Source organism: Apostichopus japonicus, chromosome 16 (genome assembly GCF_037975245.1).
Source record: "Apostichopus japonicus isolate 1M-3 chromosome 16, ASM3797524v1, whole genome shotgun sequence".
Lineage (NCBI taxonomy): Eukaryota > Metazoa > Echinodermata > Holothuroidea > Aspidochirotida > Stichopodidae > Apostichopus > Apostichopus japonicus.
In genome coordinates this window covers 1100985-1126793 of record NC_092576.1, presented here as the reverse complement: position 1 = coordinate 1126793, position 25809 = coordinate 1100985, and the positions used below count along the sequence as shown (strand labels likewise).

At 38.4% G+C, this 25809-nt stretch overlaps 1 protein-coding gene across 25 annotated transcripts in view; it reads right to left on the bottom strand.

The window, feature by feature from the left end:
* Positions 1-25809, bottom strand: part of LOC139983324 (uncharacterized) — a 160919-nt gene that overhangs the window by 87613 nt on the left and 47497 nt on the right. Inside the window, exons 11-17 of one of the 25 annotated variants that reach the window (XM_071996817.1) lie at positions 22915-23053; positions 21972-22428; positions 20699-20859; positions 16613-16838; positions 15708-15745; positions 14689-14802; positions 10816-13164 (exon numbers count right to left, since the gene is read on the bottom strand). The exons of the other annotated variants lie outside the window; for them this stretch is intronic. Of the exons in view, the coding sequence (XP_071852918.1) occupies positions 12901-13164; positions 14689-14802; positions 15708-15745; positions 16613-16838; positions 20699-20859; positions 21972-22428; positions 22915-23053 (1399 nt within the window). The 3' untranslated portion in view covers positions 10816-12900. Of the gene's footprint in view, positions 1-10815; positions 13165-14688; positions 14803-15707; positions 15746-16612; positions 16839-20698; positions 20860-21971; positions 22429-22914; positions 23054-25809 lie in introns of those variants that run through there. 25 annotated transcript variants of the gene reach the window in all.

Genomic DNA, 25809 nt, shown 5'->3' with positions numbered 1-25809 from the left:
TTGCCGCCATTTTGGCATAAAAACATTAATGTGCAACATTGACGCTTGGGAACAACTGATTTTGGAAAATAATACATATTGCTAATAAAATATAATGGGTTTCATGTAGACCCCGTGACTTTGCAACGAAATTTCATTTTTTGATCACTTTTCCTACTTCGGCCCACGGATAAGCTCATGCACAGTTTCAAGGAGTTGGAAATTCCCTCGTTAAGGAGGTGGGACTTATATAAGTAAGCAAACGTTTCTAATGCGCATGATTTAGATAAATCTCTAGCTGGAGCTCTGGCTGACATGGTGGCAGCCACTGTCATATTATGTGTTCCGGAAGACGTCAATTTAATGAAGGAAGAGTCATTCATGATTCTTGAATGTATATATTTCACGTAACGTAAATAACCATAAACAATGATGTGTAGGGTATATCCGCAAGGAGTAGCAGCAAGCATGGAGAGTGATAGTACGGTAGCGTATATTTGTACTTATAATTACATACATGGGATGTAATTGGCTAACCAGCATCTTATCTGATTGGCATATAATATAACAGTGTGATTGGTTATATGACAATTAGACTTATGACGTCACATCACAGTCCACCTCCGCTACTGGCTTCATATTGTAACGAAATTTATTTGTTATTCAAATTATAGCACAGAAATTAATTTCTGTGGCAACTAGCCACAGAAATTAATCATTTCTGTGCGCCTAGCTCGTAGTTTTTTATTTACCATGCTCTCAAAAATCCGTAATTTGCATAGACACGAGCGATGCTATTCAGCCAATCACAAGAGAGCTGAGTTCATCATCCGTTGTTTTCTTGAGCCATTCGAAAATCCATGCATGTGAGAGTATCGTCAAAGATAAACTATTTCACCTTCGGAAAGATCGTCACTCTGTTGATTTACTGTGTGTTTGGATGAAACGCTTAAACGAGAGTCACGTGATACATCGGGAAAAGGGCCCGCCTCAGTTGGTAGGCAAAACTGACTAGAAAAGACAGCGCAAAGTTATGTATGATGATCGATAGAGTTATGAAATCATCGATTCCTATTCGCCTCCGACCTCCTGCTCCAACGGCGCTGGTATTGTCATTATGAGAGAATAGTTTCGGGTATTTTGCTCATAAACAATGGGAATTTTGTAGTCTTGTGTTCGGAGGCACTCATGAAGATATGCATTTAACAGTGATAGGGTTTCTCAAGGTTGAGCAGCAAATGCTCGAGATTACGGTAATTGCATTATTCTCACTTTTGATAGGATGTGAAAATGAAATAACAAAAATTATTGACAAACATCCATATACAAATATTCTGGTTTCAACAGATTTCTTTATCACAGGAAATTTCACGAATAACTAATTATCCAACAGAAAGTTTTAGTTCGTTGTCCATAGTAGTACACATTAGTATGGAACGCGAAAAGGACCACAACATATGATGATCTCATTTTATACGTTCAGGTACTAAAAAACTTACGATCATGTACCAAAAATTTACGATTATGTACTCAAATTTAAGATGTACATCAAAGCATGCGATGATGTACTAAAAACTTAAGATGTACATTAAAACATATACGATCATGTACTGAAAACTTGTGATGATGATAAAAAAGCGTAATTTACCAAAAAAGTGACGTATGATCATCCAGTATTGTCGCTTGAATACGCGAATGAATATCAATATGTAAGTGTCTATTGGGGCGGTGCTTATATTGGATGAATACACGGGGTCGCTATTATTTTGCTCCGTGGTACTAAGGTTAGTCTCGACGTACGTAGTCATATATACTTTCGTCGAAATAATAATACATGTAACGATAGGGCTAGCCTATACTTTAGTATATAGGCCTACCTAACTTAGCCTACGCGGGATTTTTAAAATAAAACAATTTACTACTACTTGCTATAAGAAACGGATTCCCAAGATGCTACAGAAAAACGATTAGAGGAGTTGTTAAAATGGGCTTTACTAAAGAGGAAATGGCAGATATGCTCGATATATGCGTAACAACTTTGAAACGCATTAGGTCATCCTTGGGAATTAGGAAGAAGGATGTTACTTCAGTTGTAACTGGTGAGCATAGCATAACTAGCAAGGGCGGCGGAAGCACTTTTAATCTGGGGGGGGGGGGGGGGCACCGACATCAAAGGGCACTTTGCAGAAATTCGATTGGACTGATGCAGCCTTATATTTAGTACCCTTTATAACTCTCATTTGCGTATACACATCACTCCATCAACGCCGCCCCCCCCCCTTCAAGGTAAATATGCATACTAGCACTGCAATATCCAATGTGCAAAATGGGAAACAAGGAACAAGTTTTCTTTTGAGACAAAATGAGTTGAAATCATGCTAGTTGCTGAAGTAGGAATCTTCCGAATTAGAGTTTATTCTTGTTAATATCTTAACAAATTTTTTCCATTCGAAATAGCTTTGAGTTTGACCCACAGAAATTCATTAAAAGTCAGGGGCGTAGCCAGGATTTGCAAAGTTGTATGCGCGACTATCTGAGCGGAGCGCCACCATCGGTTGGCGCGGAGCGTACAAGAAAATTTGTGGTTTTACAAACCCCTCAGATGGCCGGAAACGGCCCTTCCCTAGTGTTCATTCTGGTTCCCTGGCTGCTTACTTGAGACACCTCAATTTTTATGTAGAAAAAGGGCACATTTTTAACCTGAGGAAAAGTGGGGGGGGGGGGGGCACGTGCCCCCTGTGCCTCCCCGGTTCCGCCGCCCTTGATAACTAGCCTAGGGCGCATAACGGCCTAAGCTAATGCCTACGCACAGTACAGAGTCTACTTTAACAACAAGTTAGTAGCCTACTACTAGTAGAAGCAATCTGCATGACGTCATTTTTTTGTTACAACTACAGAGGCATTTATACCAATAAGGATATTTTTGACATTTGATGAACTATAGTTTTATCTGAGCGACTTAAAGGCTAAACTATAGCCTTAGGCCAACATAGTTTTAATTATTATTAAGCCCCTTTCTATTAGTCTCACTCTGAATCTGCCAGAAATATACAGTACTGGTCAGCGCGATTGATGTATATGGCACAATTGGCACCAATGGACCTTAATAGAGAATAAAGTGACCTGGGCCATGAAGTTATTTTGTGCACGAGAGATATGGGTCTTTGAGTTTGAGCCTAGCCTAGGGCTAAGCTAGCAGTAGCACTCTATGTGCGGTATTATAACTCACTTTAAATGAATAATGTAGTACATCGTACGTTTGTAGTCATCATCATCTGTGTTCTTCTTGCCTAGAGGCAAATAAGGCCTCCAGAGATCGTCTCCGTTTATCTCGGTCGGCAACTGCGTTTCTGGCCTCATTCCAGGATGGCGAACCAGCCCCTCTCTTTCTTTGTCTACTGTCCTGCGCCATGTTGTTTTTGGTCGCCCTCTCTTTCTCCTGCCCTCTGGTGCCCAAGTCATGCTGATGTTGCTGTCGTTGTTAGGGTTTTGGCGCAATATATGCCCAATGAATTTCCATCTTCTATTCTTAATTTCGATGCTTAGTGGTCCCATTTTTGCTCTCTTTAGCAGTTCCTTTGTGCTGACCCGTTCTTGCCATCGTATCCCTAGCACTCTCCTGAGGCATTTGTTGTGAAAAATATCACTTTTCTTTTCATCCCCCTTATTCATTTTCCAGGTCTCGCATTCATATAGTAGGACCGGTAGTACCAGTGTTTTGTATAGCCTTATTTTTACAGATGCCTTTGGAGACCCAAATCTTTTGTAGACGTTTGTAGTACAAAACATGATCGTATATGCTTAGAACATGATCGTAAAGTTTCTGTACATGATCGTGTATTTCTAGTACATGATCGTAACTTTTTAGTACATGATCGTACAAAATTAGATCATCAGTTACATCATCATATGTTGTGGTCCTTTCCTCACAATTTGTCGTGCACGACAGACGTGCGCGACGAATTCGTGGCGTGTGAATGGACTTTTCGCAGGAAATGAATCGTGAGCAACTTGACGATAAAAGTAGAGCATATTACAAGACGCCAGGAATCGCGCAGCGAGTAAATGAGGTTTCCCGAGTCCAGGGACGTAGCTAAGGCCTGATGATTGGGGGGGGGGGGGGTGTAGTGGCTGAAATTCCAACTGGATGGGTTTTGGAGCCAGAAAATTCCTACTGCTGCCTTTTACCCCCCCCCCCCCCCCCGCACTAATCGTCAATGATACGGTCAGTGTCAGTCAGACACCCCATCTTTCGCGACTGCACTTTTGTTCCGCACTTTTTTCGATACATTTGTACCTTATGGGGCAAAGTTTTTGCTTATGTTGATGGCCTTTTTAAACTTCCGTAGATGAGCATTGAGTGTTTTTATTGTATACCATAGAGACAATGTATATATCCCAACGACGTAGCCAGGAATTTGAAAGGGGGAACACCTTTTGCGATTGATATGGGGGAGGGGTGTAAGGGGAGAGGGTGTCCTTTTATATAATATATCAGAAAGACAAACATAGTGCTCTTTTAAAAAATTTCCAGAAGGATGATTCTTGTTTATTGTCCAATGTCTGGACTTCAATACATTTGACGAACTTAACTGATGGACAATATAAACTTTCATATTTTGTAAGACAGCCAGATTTGCAGTGGCCTAAAAAAAATATATATATCGTTATCGCCGTGTATTAGCAGTGTAATAATTATTTACAGGAAGTGCGTAACACGTACGATTGCTTGCTTAGCTTCATAACATGCTGTTCGTGCAACAACTTATGACGAATCATAGAAAGGATGAGAACGCACGTTGTCGTCGTCGTTGTGCACACGATTCGTGACATTCCATCGAGTGAGGTTAGGTAGATATGTATTTTATTACGCAGTGGCCAACTGTAGTTTCGAAAAAGGCTATAGGCTAAATTTAGCATCTGCCATCTGCCAAACTAGGTAAGTAGTTGAATCAGCAGGCCTGAATGTTATTACGATTATAATCGAGTTAACGGAGCCGAAAAGTATTCAAGATCAAAAGAGCACTGACAAAATACCATGCTAAAAAACAACAGTTTTAAACATTTTTTGTCGACACTCAAAAGGGGGGAGCAGTCGCTCCCCTGCTGCCCCTGGCTACGTGCCGGGTATATCCTGAACTAACTTGAAGCTAGCGAACAGGGTCGAACCACCCAATAGCAACATTAATACATAAATGATCCGAGTTGAAGCTGGCGAACGTATTTTTTTTAGAGTATTCAAAATCATATACGAAGTTTTGTATGGTGGAGTATAAGGATCGCGAGATACAATTTCTCAATGTGACGAGGAAAACGTGGTAAATATGACTGATTAAAGGTCAATTTTGATCGAAAATTTTATGCCACTCACAAATAACAAGAACATGAAAATAAGAGTGCGACAGTCAGAAAAATTAGAGTGCGACAGTCGGAAATTCCGAATTGAAGCTGGCGACAGTCGGAAATTCCGACCTTCGCACTCAAATTTTCCAACTATCGTTCCTATTTTTAACAAGATTGGGGGGGGGGGTGAGACACCCCCTCACTCTAGCGACGTCCCTGCCTGAGTCGCGCACGATTTATCACGCACAGTTAGAAAGTTGTTCCATTTGAATAACTTGTCTTTACACGACACGACAGTCGTATGCGATAAATATGTGTGACATGGAGGCTGTAGCATCATCGCAATTCGTGCTTCTCCTGATGAAAAGACGAAGGCCACGGCGCAGAAAGAAGAGGGTCGTATTAATGGCCAAGGCCATGGCTCCTTCAGAAAGAGACTTAACGAGCCTTTCCAAACTTGATAACGGAATTGACAACAGAAGACAAATTGCATATTTTTTGCAAGGTGAATACTGCGGATATTTCACGGTGCTATCAAGATACGGCCGGCAATTTCAAAACAAGACGCCGTAATGGGGCAGTCGATTTCTTCTGATTTGACAATGTACCTAGCTATGGCCATACTTGCGGGAGGGGGAAAAATCCAACAGGAGAAATCCTTTTGTTTGTATTTTTATCAAGTGTTTTAAAGGCTACAAAATAAAAGGAATGATATCCTTGCAACCGCGCCTGATGCATGGGTATTGTTGCCGCAATCAAACCCTTTGACAAGTAAGATCATGAAAATTTGTTACAATGTTATCCCTTAGGTGGCCTTGCCCTTGCCCACATAAGTCAGTACCAGGTTTATTTAGCCTGTTTGGGATGGGGGACCTTTTTTCTTCCGAACCAAGTTCAGCTGCATTTGGGCTAATGAATAAGAATGTAGGTTGCTTTATCTGTGGGCCAAGAGTATACATTACATTTGTACTTGAAAACAACACTATATTGTTTTCATGGGTTTTGGATATAGATTGTGGGTGTAAATTAAGCTGTCCTCTGAACATGTATTATTGGTTAAACTTAAGAAAGTAAGTCCCTGAGCGGTAGGCTACGATTTAACTTCTGTTCGCTATGAGGGCTAATCACTTGATACATAAAGTATGTTTATCTTTTCTTTTCTGATTTTAGGGCATATCAACAGAGAAGATATTCAGCCTGCATAAATGATATGTATGTCGGTCTTGCTCCTGTTTGTCACAAGTAATGAAATGATTCCTTTCACAATAAGTAGGCTATGTTATAACAAAAACTGCATCGCTTGAAATTATTGTTGAGGATTTCTTTTCTTAGCTCGGAGAGCGGTGCAAATTGAAATTGAAGCCTTGTTGCATGCAGTAGTACTAGTTGCAGACGGAGGCAGCCAATAGCAAGTAAGCGCGACACTCGGGAGATTGGTATGTTGACCAATCAGCGCTCATAATTTGAACTTGTCACGCCACTGCTTGTCGCTTTACAAAGTTGTTTTACAGAGTTGAGCATAACAGGCGCACTGGCGGATCCAGGGCCTTTGTTTCGGAGGGGCCAAAGTGGCATTAGAGTGATATGGTGGAGGGGTCTAAGGAAAATTTTCTATTGCTGAATGCCCTCAGATGCAATTTGGTGCGCCAAAAGTGTACAATGGTGATGTTAATTTACTTCTAAAAAAAATGTTTCCCAGGTGTAATTTTCTAAAATATTTATAAAACAAAGTTGGGATCATCTTTCTCAAGAAATTTTATTTCTCATAGGTTATAAATTTCTTACAACCAGCCTGTAACTGCAAAATGGTGTTAAACTGTAAATCCTCATGCTCATACATTTACATAGCTCCCAACTCTTGAGAAGGCAAATGCTGGTCCATGCCACGAACCGCCGTCCTGGGGGAGGGGTATAAGGGGAGGGGGTGTCCCCCTCCCCTTTTGATTTTTTGGAATCCTGGTGATGCCTACATGTAAAATGGTGGCACTTAGAAAGGCTTTTGTCACCCAAAATTTCTGAGAAATATGCATTTTTTTTTTGTGTAACATCAATAAATTGAATAGTAGGTGATAATTCATTCTTTCCCGTGGCATGAAAATGTTCGCTGCTCGCCCCAATGAAAAGAAATATAGGCTAATTTGAGGTTCAAATGATGCTGTAAAGGAGGTTTTATACTCTATAATGCTAAATGCTAAAGAAATGATGGATGCTAGTCAAAATTTGATGCAAATTTTTTATGTATACTTGACAATTACAATGCGGTTTTTCCGGACGCTTGTGCGGGTCAGCGGGTTTGGGTGTTAGAATGCGGGTCTAATTCCCGCGAATTGCGGGTCAGTTGGGAGCTCTGCATTTAATTTTAAACCAGAAAACGAAAAGGTTTAGACTAGTCTACCACTGCTATTCCTCTCGATTTTTTTAAATTTCCAATCATATGATTTAGCGGATGTTCGGAAACACTTTTTGGCTCACCTTTGGGGTGGGGGGGGGGCATGGCCCCCCTTGGCCCCCATTGGATCCGCCAGTGAACAGGCGGAGAGATTGATGGTAGCTTTGCACTAGACAGAATTGAAATAACGGCGGTTCTTGTACAGAAATTGTTTACTTTCTGTAAATTATTTTAACGATAATCGTAACAATCACTAATTACTTAAGCTTTGTTACATATTTTGTTTCATTTAGGGTAAAATGAGTTAAATACTATAAGATGAAGAGAATGTAGAATTCTGTGTACCGTTAACGCAGTCGAAGGAGTATGCTGTGATGTCGACTAATAAACTTGTACTTAATGTTTACTTGTGTTAATCTCTACCACAAGGTTACACTAATTTAATTTAACAACGTATTACAAGCCACAGCGTAACATTTGTGTATATTTATAGCGCCTATAGATATGACCGAGGGTAATTGAATTGCTAATGCCAAGAAAGCCAAAGCTGCTTTACGTGATTATGAATAGTCAAGTTTCTGCTTGCTAATCATTGCTGTCATATTTATTATAACATTGTTAATATTTTAATACAAGTCTGGACAATTTTTGGATAATTGGGCGTTTAGTCTTGTTTGAAGTGATCCGAAGTTTTAGCCAAGTAGGCCTACGTATAATTATAAACTGTGTGGACCTTAAACTTGTGCTAGGATTGTTGCACGGAAAAATAGGTACCCCTACAAAATATATCAATTTGGCGTTCCATATATATTACTAGCACCGAAACGCGCTCTATATGTGTACATGCGTACGTGCCTTAGTACTAGTAGGTCTGCGTAGGAACGTACGTACGTCGTGCACGCGCGCTTGCTATATCTGCCAATTGAGCTGTTCGACTCCTATGTTCTCGGTATCCTTTCTACAAGTGAGTTTACATGAAATAGTTAACGTTATAAACCATAAATTCAAACGGTTGTATTAAAACATCTCTAGATTTGATTTGACCAAGTCATGGTTGATGATTTTAAGGCAAACGACCGGATTCTACAAGATAAAAATATGTTACAACTTGTGTAACGCATAATATAGTATGTTAGGTCAGCGAGTGTGTAAGTCAAGTACTGTACGGTAGTTAGTGTATTTCTTTAAATGTTTATCACGTAGGTGTACGGCAGTGAATTTATACTGTTAAGCTAGGCTCACGGTTTCGTTACTGTCTAGCTTAGGCCCAGACCTAACGTGCAATCAGTCACAGCATGAGTATTGTGGTTATCAACGTTGTTCAAGGGCACCACCGATTCTGTCACATAATTAGGGGATTCCCCTAGATCAATTTTCCAGGATCATTGATGTGGTTTTAATTGTGCTTTTGAAAACTGCCAGTTGAACAAATTTGCTTTCTTTATCTGCCAATTGAGCTGTTCGACTCATATGCTCTCGGTCTTCTTTCTGCAGCCCCAATAGCCCCAACCCATGACGCAGGTTCATAAACATGCACCTAGCCAGGAATTTGCCAAGGGAGGGGCGAACTTGTAGGCAAATTATCAGAGCCGTAGATTCGGCATTGGAAACTATCTAAGCGAAGCGCCACCATGAGTTGGCCAAAGCGTAACAATAAAATTTTGGCCGAAAATGCCTCCCAGATCGCTTGAAATGGCACTTCCCAGGCCTTGCAAGTTGCATCTAAGCATTTTCTTTTTGAAATTACTTAGCAATTTCATAAAAACGTACAAAAAATATGCTCAAGGGGGGCTCGGTTTCCCCTTTGCCCCCCCCCCCCTTGGCTACGCGCCTGGTAATATAATACTTAAAAACTACAGTGTACATAATTGTAGCTACAGCAAAGTAATAGCCACACGACAGAATTCTTCACTGTTTTTTTAATTTGGTTTATATTTCTTTGAGTCTGTCATTGTACCTCAAATTGTGTTTTGTTTGGATCATCTAATCAATCAACATATCAGTATACAAATCATTAATCAAATGAACAAACGGAATTAATCTTCCGTCTTCATCATTGCTGTACAGGTTGAAGGTTGCTTTAAGTTTTCCGCGGTTGGCATTACAATATTCTATGTCAACTGGTGGTATTCTATTTTTCGCAAAAGTGTTACAGTGTCCAGTTGCTTCATTAGCATTTGTTTTGTCTTGCAGTTGAATCACAAATCTTTTCTATTACAAATGCAATTTATATTTCATTCCCTATTTTGAAATAGCTCATAACTTAAAAAACAACCTGCAACATCCAAGAGCACTCATGTGCTGTCAGGGGCAGACTGGCCCACCGGGAAATTTCCCAGGGTTTCCACCTATGCTGTTTCCATAATACTCATACACAGTTGAGAAGTCAGTGCACAAGGTTTAAGGTTAGTTCAAATTGAAATTGTGAAAACTGATGTAGAGGTCCACTGCAATAACACTTATGCCTAGCATCAGACACAAATATTTGCCAATATTGGGCCCAAATGTAGGGGCCTTTTCAATCATGTCTTGAACAAAGCTAATGTTCATTTTCCTCTTTTCAAAGGCATGTGGTTTGGGTAGGCTTCTTATACTTCTCATTAGTGTCATATGCTGTACTAAGCATATTCCTGTTAATGACTTTATTGTTCCACGTTTTCTCTATATGGAAAGCTCTTTTGCGAGGTGGATGTTGATATATTGGGGGCCCAACATGATGATAATTCCCGGTGTCAGGTTTTATTCCAGTCAGCCCCTGTATGCTGAGAACCAATATAATTGCTGGTGTCTTGAGAGTGCCTCGTCAGTGGTAGGAACACTTGTGCTTTAATTGTTGACTATGTTAATGACCTTTCCCAACATATTGTTGTATATAAGTTTTATATAGTGGCCTAGGAGTCAAAAATATTGCCAATTAGGAAAGTAGTGTCTAAAATTGATACATTGGTCATCAGTAGTTCAAGTTTGAAGAAGTTATTTTCTTCTCTTTTTCCAGTGATTTTTGCAACTGTAGTGCTTGAGTTATTTATGTCCAGTGATTGTCCCCTTTAAGCTGATCTATAGCAAACAGAAAACAAAAACAACAAACAGGTGGCAAGCAAAAGTGGGGAAGACGTATGACAACTTTATTCAATATACCAAACATATAAAAAGTACTTTACCATTATTAGTCATGTACTTTCTTAAAGGCACTTTAAGTCACCTTACAAAAATATCCTTCAAAATTTGGACTAAGTTAAAATCCACTTGTCTTACATAACATTCTTGTATGGTGTTATCGAATGGGCTTGGGACTTGATAATCACAGCAATTATTGCTGGCCAATAACGTCGGTAGTGGCTACAATTGATTCATGTCAAACTAGCCCTTCTCTGCTATCTTAGAGTCGGTACCTTACCAATTATAACTATTTTTGGGGGTAAATCCATTATCATAGAGGAAGATATGTTGTTTTTTAAAGGCAAGTAGATTATTTAATGGCATTGTCATAAAAAAATTATGATTAAATAAAAATTTCACACTACTTGATAATATTTCGTTGTCTTCAAAGTGGCTATAGCTGAGTATAAATGTCAGATAAAGATATATATTTCAGATAAATGTGCCATCAATAAAGGGTGTGAAGACTCGCACACAAAGAAACGTCTCATGCCGGTAATCTGACCTAGTCTCCAATGAGGTGTAACAGAAGTGTTAGACATCACTATCGATCCCAGAAAATGCACACACAGCTTGCTACCGTCGGTAATTAGACACTAGTTTGAGAAAACTAGTACCTAATGAGATTAAAAGTAGTTTTCTGCTATCTTAGAGTTGGTGCCTTACCAATTATAAGTACTATTTTTTTTGGGGGGGGGGGGGTAAATCCATTATCAGAGAGAAAGACATTTTCTTTTAGGAGGAGATTAAAAAATAAAAAATTATTATTAAATAAAAATTTCACACTACTTGATAATATTTTATTTCTTCAAAGTGGCTATAGCTGAGTATAAATGTCAGATAAAGATACATATTTCAGATAAATGTGCATTAAAATATTTTCCTTAATATTGTACTAGGTATACTGAGTGTGATATCCTTCGGTGTTAGGTAAGGGTACTAATAAAGAATGAACAAAGATGCAGAGATCAAACAAGAGACGTGTGTTATCATGCTCCTGGGACTATATTCTAATCTTTAAACTGTCCGTTTTTGTCCAATTCTGTCTATATAGTTAATAGCAGAAAAGTGGCGGTATACTACTTCATCTTTACTACATTACACTGAGGAGGAGGGTGGTAGACCATAATGTCAGTAACTGAGAGAGCAATATACTGTGCCTAATGGCTACCTGGTGATCTAGACATTGTAGAAGTGAGTGTGCATTTGCTTTGAGGGGTTAAGTAATGATGTCAATGCAAATCTTTAAACTTGTTTGCGCAGTATCCAAATTACAATATCAGAGACGTTCATTAATTATCAACTCAAAGAAACAAACAATCGAACAACCCACTGTAAGGCAAGATTGTTTAATCTATTTTAGTGACACTCAGGTTCCTGCATACTGTTTGAGAAGTATGGTACCTAATGATATTAAAAGTAATTTTCGTCAAAATCATGGCCATCAGCTGTGCTTCTAAATTTGCCAAAAAGTAGGGAAAAAAACTATTTCAAAACTTTAGATGGGAATGTTAACAACAAAGATATGCACACATTATCATGAAGACATTACAACTGCTTGTTGCTTTGAACAGTAAAAGAAAGACATTTGACATCTGTTTAAATTTCATCAAATTTAAATTAACATAAATCTGATATAAAATAATAATCATATTAACATAATTATGATATAAAAACCCTAACCTTATTTGCATATTCAAAACCAGCTGCTTGTGTTTGGTCGGCAATTTCAGTAATATTTCATTATATCTCAACATCAGACAAAAAATTTCAAAATTTATCATAATTTTACATTACTGTACATAATTATGATATAAAACTAAATTATCCATATTTATTTGATGCCTCATAGATAAATTTCATTATTGTACATCACTTGCAAATACTTTGAAACAAAGGAAGATGAGGTTACAGAACCTATAGACCCAAAAGTTTCATATTTCATCTATTTTCTATCTTCATTACACTGTCTGAGTAATTGTATTCACCCTTTTATTTTGTGTTAATAGAGGGTCATTGGGTCAGATTTCCTACTGAGTAGGAGACTTAGGGTCGATCCAAACCAGGAGCTGCTGGCATAAGAAGGGTTTCTCTCCAAAGTCAAAGATCACCTGCTCATCAAATAGCCCACTATCTTCCTTGGCCTGGAAATGTACCTCAAAGCAAGCATACCCCTCTGAATCTGTCTTCATATCTTTTGCAAAGAGCTCCTTGGGACATGGTTGATTCTCAGGTGAGGGAAAGAAAAACAGCTCTCTACTGTCATTATGACGGAAGGATATATTTTTCAAATTCTGAAATATAATAGAGTTGAAAACCCTGTAATAGTTACTTGACATATAATATAAGAACCAGTTTGCAATTTAAGGGATATTCCTGTGGCAGACATTGTAGTATTATCTGATAGAAAAATATTCCAACTGCAAAAAAACTGTCACTCTAGGAAGTGGTTTACAGTAGATCTGCAAAGATTGACCTTTGTAAAACTATTTGGACATTTGACAATCATTAGAACATGGACCTTGTACATAAAAGCCCTCTCAAAGTTACATTTCACCAGATAGAGAGCTTGAAAGATTTTCACATTTTTCCATCTTTTATAGGGACCCCATAGGTCTCATATCACTTCTGTTAACACTCCACTTCTTAAGGTTTTCAACTTTCAACTTCCATTGACCTCTAAGATCTTCGACCTGCATAAGAACCTAAATAGTTTGTACATCCTGAGATAAAATGTAGAATGCATTTACAAACTTTGTCTGGGTTACGGTTCTTCAGATCTAGGGCTTTTGAGTCTTTCACACTTTGCCGTAACCTTTGACCCCAACCAAAAACAAAAGCAACCTTTCATTCATTATAAGGAAGCTTCGTGCCAACCATCAGATTTATCAATGCTACCAGTTGTTCTTGAGTATCTTGTTTACAATGTAGGATACAGTATCATGTTTACAATGTAGGATACAATGTACACACAAAATTTCACCTATAAATTTTCATAACCAGAAAGTTATTAATTACCACATTTTGCAGGCTGGGTGGGTCTAAATAGGACTGCTTTAGGGAAGGGCATGTGTCTTTATGGAAGGGCCAGAGGTGGATCAATAACTTAAAACAGTGGGTGTGGGTCCTGGGGCTGTCAAAGCCAGCTCCCATCAAGTGGGATATTGGGTTCCTCTCCTTGAAAAAGTTTGTCTATTGAAATGACATGGTGCATTCTACGAAGTGTAGACTAAATATTAGGTATGTTATAAGTAGGTCTTAACACAAGGCTGTGCTACTAAACACTCTTGCAATTTTTCTTTGTGAGATTAATCAGGGTTTGTCCATTTCCCTAGGATAGTGTCTGAGATTGTCCTGGGCCTACAAGAATGAACTTATTCTTCCCCAACTGAATGTAAAAATATGGGCCAAAGTGGAGCCACACCCTTCACACTTGTGCACTGGTTTGTTTATATATGCAACATTGATCACCTGACAATATGACAGTCACCACCCTTGGTATATGCAAGCAGCCCAGCATCATTCCAAATGAATGGATATGAATAAAGATTGAAAAGGGGTAGTTGTTACCATGACCAAAATGGGATGAAAGTGCTAAATAGGGATATTATTGGTTTCATTTTTGTAGAGATAGTAAAGCAGGTATTGGTGTCATTGTACTCATGTACTAAGGTGGATTACAATTGTTTACTGTTGACATGATGAACAGGGCAAAATGGTTTCATAAGTTATAGTATTTTTTAAGTTAAATTTTGAAAATAAATTAAACTTTAAACTCAACAATGGGGTAAGACTAATCCGAAGGTTTTAATTCTCACCCTGTTTCCACTCTTCACACGAAAAGACCATGTTTGTTTAGAGTTCCTGTCTTTTGTCATGTCAATAGACGATTCACCACACAGGACTTCAACACCTGGCAATGAAGGCTGTATCTACATGGAAGAGGTTAATAACATATCTTATCATAGATCTGCTAATCGATTCAGTTAAGAACAAGGCACAAAATTATAACTTGCAAAGAGTACTTTAATCTTTATGGATACATTTAAGAATAAATATCTTTGTACATTATAAACCATACATCTTTCTGTACTGGAGTCTGGAAATTGGTAAAAATCGAAAAAACTGTTCTCCATTTTCAGTTAACATTTTCATTCAAAGTAATAAAATGGAGGGAAAAAATCCATGTGTATCTTCCCCATAAGCTCTTCATTTGCTAATATTCCCTCTATCTTGTGATGAAGCGTAAAATTTGGTGAAAATTGTTTACTACTGTATTCTCGCTTGAAATTTGTTGATCAACTGCTTTCACATGTGCACACTGTACTGTAGAGCCTAAGCAATCTCTCTGCATTGCATACTTTCACATTTTCAATGCATCGGAATTTGACCTATGTATTCTTGGGCAGCTCAAAAGTAGAACACCGGCAGAATTAGTAATCGGGGTACCAGGGATCAAATGTATGGGCGGTTCAGATCACTATTGGATGCACTCTGAAAAATTGTTTTATTTTGTTTTGTCTTTAAAGTTTTCATCCAGTTTTCTTTGCAATTACATGATGCTTTAGAATGTATGTTCTTCTTTCATTGATCAAAAATAAAATTGCTTCTGGATTATCCTTTTTAGGTAATCCTAAACACGTCCAATTGTGACATCAGTCCTCTAATGCACCCATGCAAATAATCATCTGATTGCATCATTTAGGGACTAAATTAAACATCACTACAGTAAAGGGAATGATGCACTACCTGAGAATGGAAAGACTACTGAAATATGCTGCCCTGAAGTTGCACTAACTGAACCACAGTTGCAAAGTAATTTTGAAAATATACTTACTTCCTCGCTCAATTGTTGAATGAGCAAACTCTTCACTTCTGCAATTAAGAAACAAAAAGAAGAAGATTTCTAACCAATTACAACTGACAAATAACTTCAAGGTGAACAGGAGAGAACCCTTGAAATGAGCATCAACTCTGGACACCTTTAGGATTGAGATATAAGAGCTGTCAGGAAGTGCATTTTAAATGGATGTTGATGGATAGACAGACAAAGGAGCAGGCATGTATGTAGATTGGTGTGTACAGTGATGGATGAATGGATATTACATACACTTCCATTGAACTAATACATCTTCATGGTTAAACCATTTCTCTACTCCTGATTAGAAAGTTAACAAACACTTAAAAATGATGTTTCCTGCAATTTCTTTCTATTTTGAAGTTTTTGTCTCATGTCTTTCCTGATTTATTTTGATGAGTTTAACCAGCAGTTTTTGCAAGCCAGATAACCCTTCCTTTTATTCTTGATGGTGATATTTTTTATTATTATTTTATTGTAAAATTTCAGCTGAAACAGTAATTGACAATTACGCCATCTTCAAAATCAATTGGTAATTGAATGGAATTGGTAATGGAACTTTTACCATCACTTCCCTTTTATTTTGTTATCGGCAATGCTAACCCTATCACCCTATTTTATACCAAATCAAATTTCCAGGTGCTGAACAGATTGTAACATCACAGTAAACTTGTAGCATTATCGCCTATATTTTCGAGGTTCAACATGTACAGTAAATGTACAAACATTTGTTGCTGTTATTGTTTTTTCTGTTTTTCAACTCAAAATGAAACTGGGAAAGAAGTGTATCAACTATGTATCAAATGCACAAGATATTTTTCTGTTCAAACAGCACTTTTAATGTTTATTTTGGAAAGCGTTGTTTACTTCTCAAAGTATTTCACCTTTCATTTCCTGGAGACAATCTTCTATCCCGGGTCTGTTCTTAACCTCCTTGTCCAGCATTTTGGTAAGTAAAGACTTGCAATTTTCTGGAAAATTTCCCAAATGAAGAAGTTGGAACATTCCCTTTTTTATGTTATCCTGCAGCAGTACTGTGTCATTAGGGTCTGATGCTTCAAATGGATGATGACCATTGGACAAAATGTAGTACACCAGGTATCCAGCAGTCTGTGGACATTAATTATGTTAAAATCTGTGTTGTTTGTCTCTTTTTCATTTGTTTTGAGCAAATTGCATTTGAATAATGTCTTGTGATACAAACTAATTAAAAAGAATCCTAGTAGTTGCATCAACTGTAAAAACATTCAAATTAATTGTAGTAGTTATGTAATAAACAAATTTGTTTAGCCCTCCAGATTGAAATTTTTATTTCATTTATTTAAACTTGATTTTAACCAGTAAACGCAAACTTTGATTGGTTACGATGCCTAAACATTTCATGTGTGGTCAGCTTACCTGTTACCTGAACTTGTAAAAACCAAAATGAAGAGGATTATGTATTGAATAATGCGGCAACATATAAAATAAGGTACCCGGAAACACATATCATTTTGACAAAGTCTGTTTAGTAACATCACATAACCGGAGCACAAATGGGCACTGTGCTTCCTTGCTTAAAGGAAAAATATGTGTTGTGCATGTCAGTCATTCCAATAGTAAAGTAAATGCAAACACAAGAGCCAAGTGCTACTATCCAAAATTGGGTTCGGAATACAATCTGATTTATCATTGTCGAGTTATTGCAATTTTAAACTTTTGGGCTCTCCCAAAAATTGGACCGAATAAATTTGGCACCTAAAATGTTCACAAAAATATTATTTGCATCACCAAAAAACATGAAACACCACAGAATGTGGGTCTAAATGGTCCTAGAGAATGTTTCCAACATGCAATGGAGGTGGAAAGAAAATTTGGGCCCCAAGACCAAAACAATCGGTCCAAAAATGCACCCGGAATATTTTGGGGCCAAGATGGTCCCAAAAAATCTACTTGCAGCGGCCTCTAAGATGACATAATAGGCAGTAAAATGGGAACATTAAAACCACAACCAAGCTTCACTGCAAAAGTTATTGTGTTTACAAGGTTTCATATTTTGACCTCAATTGACCCCCACCAATTTCGGTGAGGATCTTGCACATATCATTCAGGATCTACATACCAAGTATGAACTTCAACTCACTGTCAATATATTGAGTTAGAGTGTTTTCAAATTGCAGACTGACCTCTGCTGACTGAAAATGACCATTGACCTATGCTACTTTCAATAGGTATGAAGTTAAACCACTATGCCCTTTTTGGTTCCTTGCTTTTTGCAAAGCAAGGAACCTATGCATTCAACTTGGCGTGTGTGTGTATGTGACGCTTGGCTTGTGTACGTGATATTTCAATAAGGAAATGATGTATCATGATCAAACTTGGTGGGTGGATAGCACATAGTAAGAGGAAGATCCCTATTGTTTTTGGTGCCCACAAAGGTCAGTTATGGTCCAAAAACCCAAAATATTAAAACTGCAATAACTCCCAGTGCCAATGTGCGACAAGGTTTATATTTTGGGACAAATTGTGAACTGGTTAGGGAAACATTTTGAAACTTAATGGTCATGTGATCTGTGGTCACCAAAGGTCATATAATGTTAAAAAAGAGTATTTTTGCCATAACTTGAGAACAAATTGTCCGTTAGGGTTGGGAGTTGCTTCAATGTAATCCAATTGTCGACCAGCATCTTGGTGACCTCAATTTGATCTCTGGTGACCTTTAGGTGTTTTGGGGATTTTTACACTTCCGATGCTATTTTCAGATGTCCAAGGTACCTTTCGATCATAAATATCAATAGGTTGACCCCAGGGGTGTGACCTTCGTGTGCAAAGTTATATGGGGTCAAAGTTTTCGGTCGGAGTGAGGATGGCTGTACAGACTTGTCGTGTTGATTTTTGGAATGAGGAGATCAAACTACATCTGAAACCAAGGTCAAAAGGTCAAAGGTCACATTAGAAATTTTTTGCTTATTTTGGGAGAAAAGGGGCGAAAAAGAAAATGTTTGGTTTTGATGCTAGATTTGGATATCAAAGGTACCTTCCGATCAAAAATGTAAATAGGTTGACACCCGGGTGAGCTTTGTGGAAAGTTATATGAGGTCGAAGTTAATTTTCAGACATTTAATGCAATAACTCCCAGTGCCAAGGTGTGACACTGTTGATATTTTAGGACAAGTTGCAAAAGGGAAAGAGGAATATTATCAAACTTAACGGTCATGTGATCCGAGGTCACCAAAGGTCAATTAATGTAATAAAAAGTAGTATTTTGGGAGAGAAAATGGGCAAAGAAAAAAAAGTTTGAATTTTTAGTTTTGATGCTATATTCACGTCTCACCAATCAAAAATGTCAATAGGTTGACCCCAGGTGATTTTTGTGTGTGAAGTTATACAAGGTCAAAGTTAGTTTTCAGACATTTAGTGCAATAACTCCCAGTGCCAAGGTTTGACACGGTTTATATTTTGGGACAACTTGCAAATGGTATAGGGGAATATTTTCAAACTTATTGGTCATATGATCCAAGGTCACCAAAGGTCAATTAATGTTAAAAAATAGTATTATGGTGGAGAAAATGGGCAAAGAAAAAATATTTGAAGTTTTACAGTTTTGATGCTATATTCATGTCTCACCAATCAAAAATGTCAATGCGTTGACCCCCGGATGACCTTCTTGTGTGAAGTTATACAAGTTCAAAGTTAATTTTAAGACATTTAATGCAATAACTCCCAGTGCCAAGGTCTGACACAATTGATATTTTGGGACAAGTTGTGAATGGGGTAGTGGAACATTTTCAAACTTAATCTTGTAATCTGATATTAAATCTGTAATCTGATCTTGTAATCTGATCTTGTTATCTTGTAATCTGATCTTGTAATCCGATCTGATCTTGTAATCTAATCTTAAACTTGGAATCTGAGGTCACCAATGTTATCATATCTGTTGACCCGCTTGTAGGTGACCTTATATTTCTTACATTTTCGACGCCATATTCAGATCTCAAAAGTGCCTTCCGATCAAAACTCTGATCAGAATTTGTGATCACAAAAGTGTTGGCTATAGTGCTGGTTACTTTATGGGTACATGTAGGACCACAATTACTTGACTATTTGAACCCAATCTTGCTATGATAATATTATGTGTATTGTTATATATACCCCTATGCAAGGAACCACAGTGCCCTTGGGCTCTTGTTGATTTATTTTGTTTACAAGCCAAGGGCATCACACACATGTACCATCACCATGGCATAGATTCCTGTTGCTTTCAGCAAGGAATAAAAAATAACACTTTATAAGAAAAGAACACAGAATTGTAAATAAATCCATTAGTTTTATACAAAACTATAATCATAAACTGGGCACTGGCCAAGTGCATAAAGGCAGTAAAGCAATGACACCTGGTGCCTGGGAGGAGGTGGGTTGAGTCCTACAAGTAAAGTATGATTGGTTGTTCATCTGAAATGGTCTTCCAAAATGAGCAAAAGTGTCATGGATAGCCACCAATGTGTAGTGTATGTAACAAGCCAATCAGTCTTTCACACACGAAGTTGTGGTAGCAAAGCTTCATAAAGTTACTGCCTTCTAGGCCAGTATTACATAAAGCACAATGTCAGCAGCTAAAAATCCCTGCAGCAAGACTTGATAATATATATAAAAAAAAATAAAAAAAACATCTGCCAGACCAGCAGTGCCTATTGTTTGATACTTATGGAGTGTGTGAAAACTGCACAGCACAAAATATAGCTCTACACAGCCTGGCTGCAGCATCCATTTCAACATCCTATTTTGGATGTTAGTAGTGACTAATATATATATAGCAAATGCCCCACAATATTGGGCACCACACCTAACTTCAAAATGTTCATAAATTGGTGTCTTTCATTTTCAATGATTGAACAAAATACTTTTAAAACAGCTTTCTATAATAATGAAAGAGCCATACTATTTACTGTAACAAAATGGAACCGAACTTCAAATTGACAATTCTAGTTTACCTGAATATCTGATGCCTTGGAGAAGCGTTTTTCTTCGACTGCAGCAATACATTCAGATGGTAACCATAGCAGACTTCCCACAAGAGCTGTAACAGATGTTGATGCCCCAATACAGATCCTGCTTATCCCAAAATCTGTCAACAGTGCCTCTCCTTTCTTGTCTGTGCGATAATGAAGACAGAGTTAGTAACAACATAGTTAGAATGAGTATGTACTACTTAATAATAGTTTGAAGTGGAAAAGAGCAGAGAAGTTTGAACTGGCTAGAATTGGCTTGATTCCAACATACCTGAGAACCTTTTTTTTTTGTCAACACTTAATGAAGCCCCTCTCTTAGACGACTTTGTCACAATTTAGCAGTTATTGTAATCTTTGCCAATAACAATCTTTATACTGATGAAGATAGCTATATAGATAGAAACTATGATTACATGGCATGATCTCCATATAAATATACCAAATTGAGATTAAGACAATAAGGCTTTTTCTATTTAGTTTACCTACCGGGTAAAAGTTATCAGACTCTGACGACCTCAAATGAACATTGACCTACTGTATCATTAAAATGATAGGGTTCATTTGCAGAATAAAGGGCATCCAGATACTACATGTGAGATACATCCAAATTTACCCTTTTAAGATATCACATTTAAAAGTATTCAGACTTCATCATCTGATGCATTTGGATAATTATTGACCTGCACTAAAAAAACAACAGGATTCTTTACAATATGAAGCCTCTACATACTAACTGTAAGATGTACATAAAATTCAATTTCAGCGACACCATATTTGAAATTTTAGCTTTTCAGACTTTGACCTCAGATGACCTTCCATATCCACCATAATTACTAGGACATATGGCACCATGGGGCAGGCATTCACACACAAAGATAGAAATCCCTTCTTCGAGATATCATAATGTGCAAGGTTTTTACCTATATCAGTCTGCCTATTTTTAGTGACCTTTGACCTTCACTGTTAACAATATGCTTCTTGAATTCAATGTGGGACATCAACATGCCAAGTTTGAGATCCATCAGGGTTCCCCGTTTAGAGCTATTGTGTTGACAGGCAATGTAACTCACACACACATGCCATGTGACGACAGTTGAACCAGAATCTCAATGCAAAATAACATTGCTCCTGTAAATGCCCTCTCCTGCCCCCACCCCCTTTTTTCACAAAAATCTCTTCCCTTACCAAACCATTAGACCTACAAAAAATTTAAACTACAATAATGTAAACCAACTTTCAGTAAAATATTACTTACTTATTAAGACATTCCTTGGCTTCAAGTCACGATGTACAACACCAAAAGAGTGCAAGCTCTTCAAGCCACTGAGAATGTCCAGACAGAGCTCAATCTGTTGGAGCTGTGAAGGCGCTGAGCCGGCCTTGATGAAAGACTCCAAGTCACACTCACATAGTGGAGTGACCACATAATAAAAGAAATTATCTTTTCCAATGCAGATCATCTTGACGACATTATGCATATCTTCATCTTGCATCATCTTACATAGATCTTCCTCCCTCTGAATGGTCTGAATCCTCTTCACTGCTACATACTCATCCTCGTATTTCCCAACAAATATCAGAGCACCTTCACTTCCTTTTGCGATAATCTGATCTAAGGCTGATAAATACGAGAGTTTGTCAACATACATAATGTCTCCACTATTCTTCTGTTTCTCTTCTTCATACTTTTCAACTAGTGTCTTCATCTTTGTCTGTAAGAAACAAAACAAGAAACTTTTATTTCCACAGTTTCTTCAACATGGCGGCATCTGAGAACAACAACACTGGTCATCTAGCATGTATGTCAACTGCCCTTACTTGTGGGATGAGCAATATCCACCTTTTAGCCTGAGATTCTTTCTCTGTAATATATTAAAAAATGACACCATTTGTGGTCCTCTGATTGAATTTGGGTATCTAAAGTGGGATCGAAAATACTCCTATCGAGATAACGTTTTCACCATAACGACCATAAATCATTACCATGCAATAAAGAATATAGCATTATTTGGACCTTCATTGTTCTTTATGCGCAAGATAATTTGAGACAGCAAATTTAAGAATGCACATGTTAAGAACAAGGTAACGGTAAGTAAGTAAATTTCATCTACTTATTTGGTATTTATTCATCAAACTTGTTCTCAATTACAGTGTTACACTGTTTCGTCATACAAATAAGACATAGAGCAAGATCTGACCGTCTGGTCTGTCATATCTTCTGAAGGAAGTGGTTGATAGTTGTATAGAGCCTCCAAACAATATTCATGTCGTTTGTTCCATTCATCAAGCTCCTTTTGGGAGTGGGCGTGTGAACATCCAGAGCACTCTCCACTTTGCCTGAGCATTGGTAATTAAAAAGAGCAAAGCAATATCAGAATATTTCAAGCCTTCACTTGCCAAACAACTTTCAGAAATCAGGAACCTTCCCTGTGTTTACTTTCCAAATATGGAAACTTCAAATAAATTTTTAAGAGCTAACCACAAAACAGCACAATTTATATCATTCCGAAGCTTTCTGGATGCCATTTGAAATGTAAAAACAATAGCGCATCTTGCCTATTGGCTATCAGTTTATCATAAATATGGCATGAATCCAATGTCTAGCCCTTAAGATGTCATGTTTTCTAGCATTCCTTCACTTCAAGTTCCCTCACCATGCAAATTACTTAGATTTATAACACGCTCTTACCTCATATAGATATGCATTATCCTCTAAATACTACGCTCAAGTTGGTCAAGTCTTTAAACATGGAGTGTGGCTACCATCTATCCAGGCTTAAACTCCTCCTTCCTCGTTTGACCATTCGTATTGAAAGAAGGAAAAGAGTGGACAGCCCGGTGTGCTTTTGTCCGGACTGAACCAAGATCATGGTAACAGATCCAGCAATATAAGCCAAGGTCCTGCAAAGCGGGAGGCCGTTGCCACTCGGCTACCCGATGTGTCAGGTAACCAGAGAACCCGAGAGCCACGCAACCAGTGAGCCGACAAGATGCCGGACTGCCAGGAGGAGGCTGGCCAGCAGGTAGGTCTGGTAGCCGGCGATTCCGCAACAACTGTTGGCTAGTGGCTCTCATGAAGGTCACATAAACCTCTCCCGGCCGGGGAGCTGAGGCAGTATTTGATGGGGACCCAGCGGATCCAGAGGAAGCCATTTTCCATGACGTCTAGCCCAATTTTAAAACGACCTCAACGGAATTGCTTGAGTCCGACAGCCTAATTTCACATCCAAAGAAAGAGCTATAAAAACAGTAAAGACTTCAATCGTCTTCATCGTCATCCTCATCGGATTCATCGGTTAACACCAATTCTGAGTCAGACAGACCGAGGACAAGACATATCCGACGACGACGGCCAGGTGACCATGGATATTTTTGACCAGCTCAGAGACTTGCTTGTCACATCCATATAAGGGCAGGTAGATCTATGACAAGCAACATAATAACGAGGACAAGGACCAACCAAGAACTTCCGGAAGAGGCAGAGGTTCAACCTGTCAATGCAACTACAGAGGCTCCAACAGAGGTCACCGCCAACAACAGCGCCCCAAGGGATGCCCATCCCACCGGGATTCCCTGCAATTGGGACCTTTTAGATCCAGGTTCGTAGGTACTGGAGGTCATCAACATCAGGTACTCCAAAGAGTTCACCTCCAAACATCTTTTGTCCGGCAATTGGGAAGCCATCCCAATTCCTTCAGAACCGGACCAACGGCGGACACTGGAGATGGAGATCGCGGATCTCTTGACAAAAGAATCGATCAGAAGGGTCCACTCATACAGGGACCAGATTCTGCTACCATCATCATGGCTCCGAAGAAGGGAACATACCTTTGGAGGCCCATCCTTAACATAAAACCCATGAACAAACAGTTTGTAAAACCAAAGTTGTTCCAGATAGAAACACTTTCCTCAATCGTTTCTGGCCTCCACCACATCGGAGTGGATTACCAGTTTCACAGCACTAAGGGTCTTCACTAGGGTAACGAGATCCATACTAGTGTTTCTATGAAGGAAGGGCACAATACTATTCACATACAGACGACTGGTTGATCATCTCAATATCGGAAGAGGATTCAGAGGTAGACACAGATTTCACACTTTCCCTCCTAAAGGTCCTAGGTTGGATAATTAATGAAAACATGTCATCTCTGACACCAACCCAACATTTCACGTACCTAGGAGCAGTATTAGACCTACAAAGGGGTTGGGTCCTCCTAGCAGAAGAAAGGGTAGACTCTCGCAGACTTCACATTCTAAAGTCTGCCCTTTAGTCAGACTGCCTTTCATTTTTTGCCACTGGCAACTTCTGTACCTTTAAATGTTATTAGTCTGGAACATTAGCCTGTGTGTTACGTAATCAATTTGCCAAGCCTAGTGTACATATATATATATATATATTTATGCTTTTTCCTCTCTTTTATCTGCTGTGTTCATTTAACTCTTTGTAAGTAGTAGTTAGACTTTGAAAATATTACTTTCTTTGTTCTGCCTGTTTGCTCTGTCTGTAGTAAACAACTTCCCTACTTCTTGCCCTTTTCTTAGAGACAGGGAGTCCATTAGTAGTATGCAAATGTAGTATTGGGTGATTAACCCTGATTGATTCTAAGTGTTGCTACTGGTACCAAGGGTGTAGTTGGGCCAATGAGAGGAGTTAAGTTGGTCACATGTTTATATGCTGTGGTTTAGGAGCTCACTTCCAGGAGTCTTAGAAAGAGATGCAGTTTTCTTGTGAGCCAGTCAACAGGGCATTAGTAGAATATGGGCACTCTTGAGGTTAAAGTTTGTCCACTGTGTAGATATATATATAGCTGTCAACCTTGTCTGATGAAAACGTATCTTAACTTTTCTTGTTATTTGTTGGAGGAATTATTTGTAAATTGTATATACATCTTGTTTACTGTGCCTATTCACACTAATAGAATTGATGGAGCAGAGAGCTGTCGTTTGGTCGCTGTTTTGATAATATTTTACCTGGCCTTTCTACTCTCCTTGGGAAGGACACCATTCGAACTAATTGTAGTATGGTCAGGGATGTAGTTATGGAGTTAACGTGTTTACAAGGTTTTCAGACTTTGACCTCTGTTGGCCTGCAC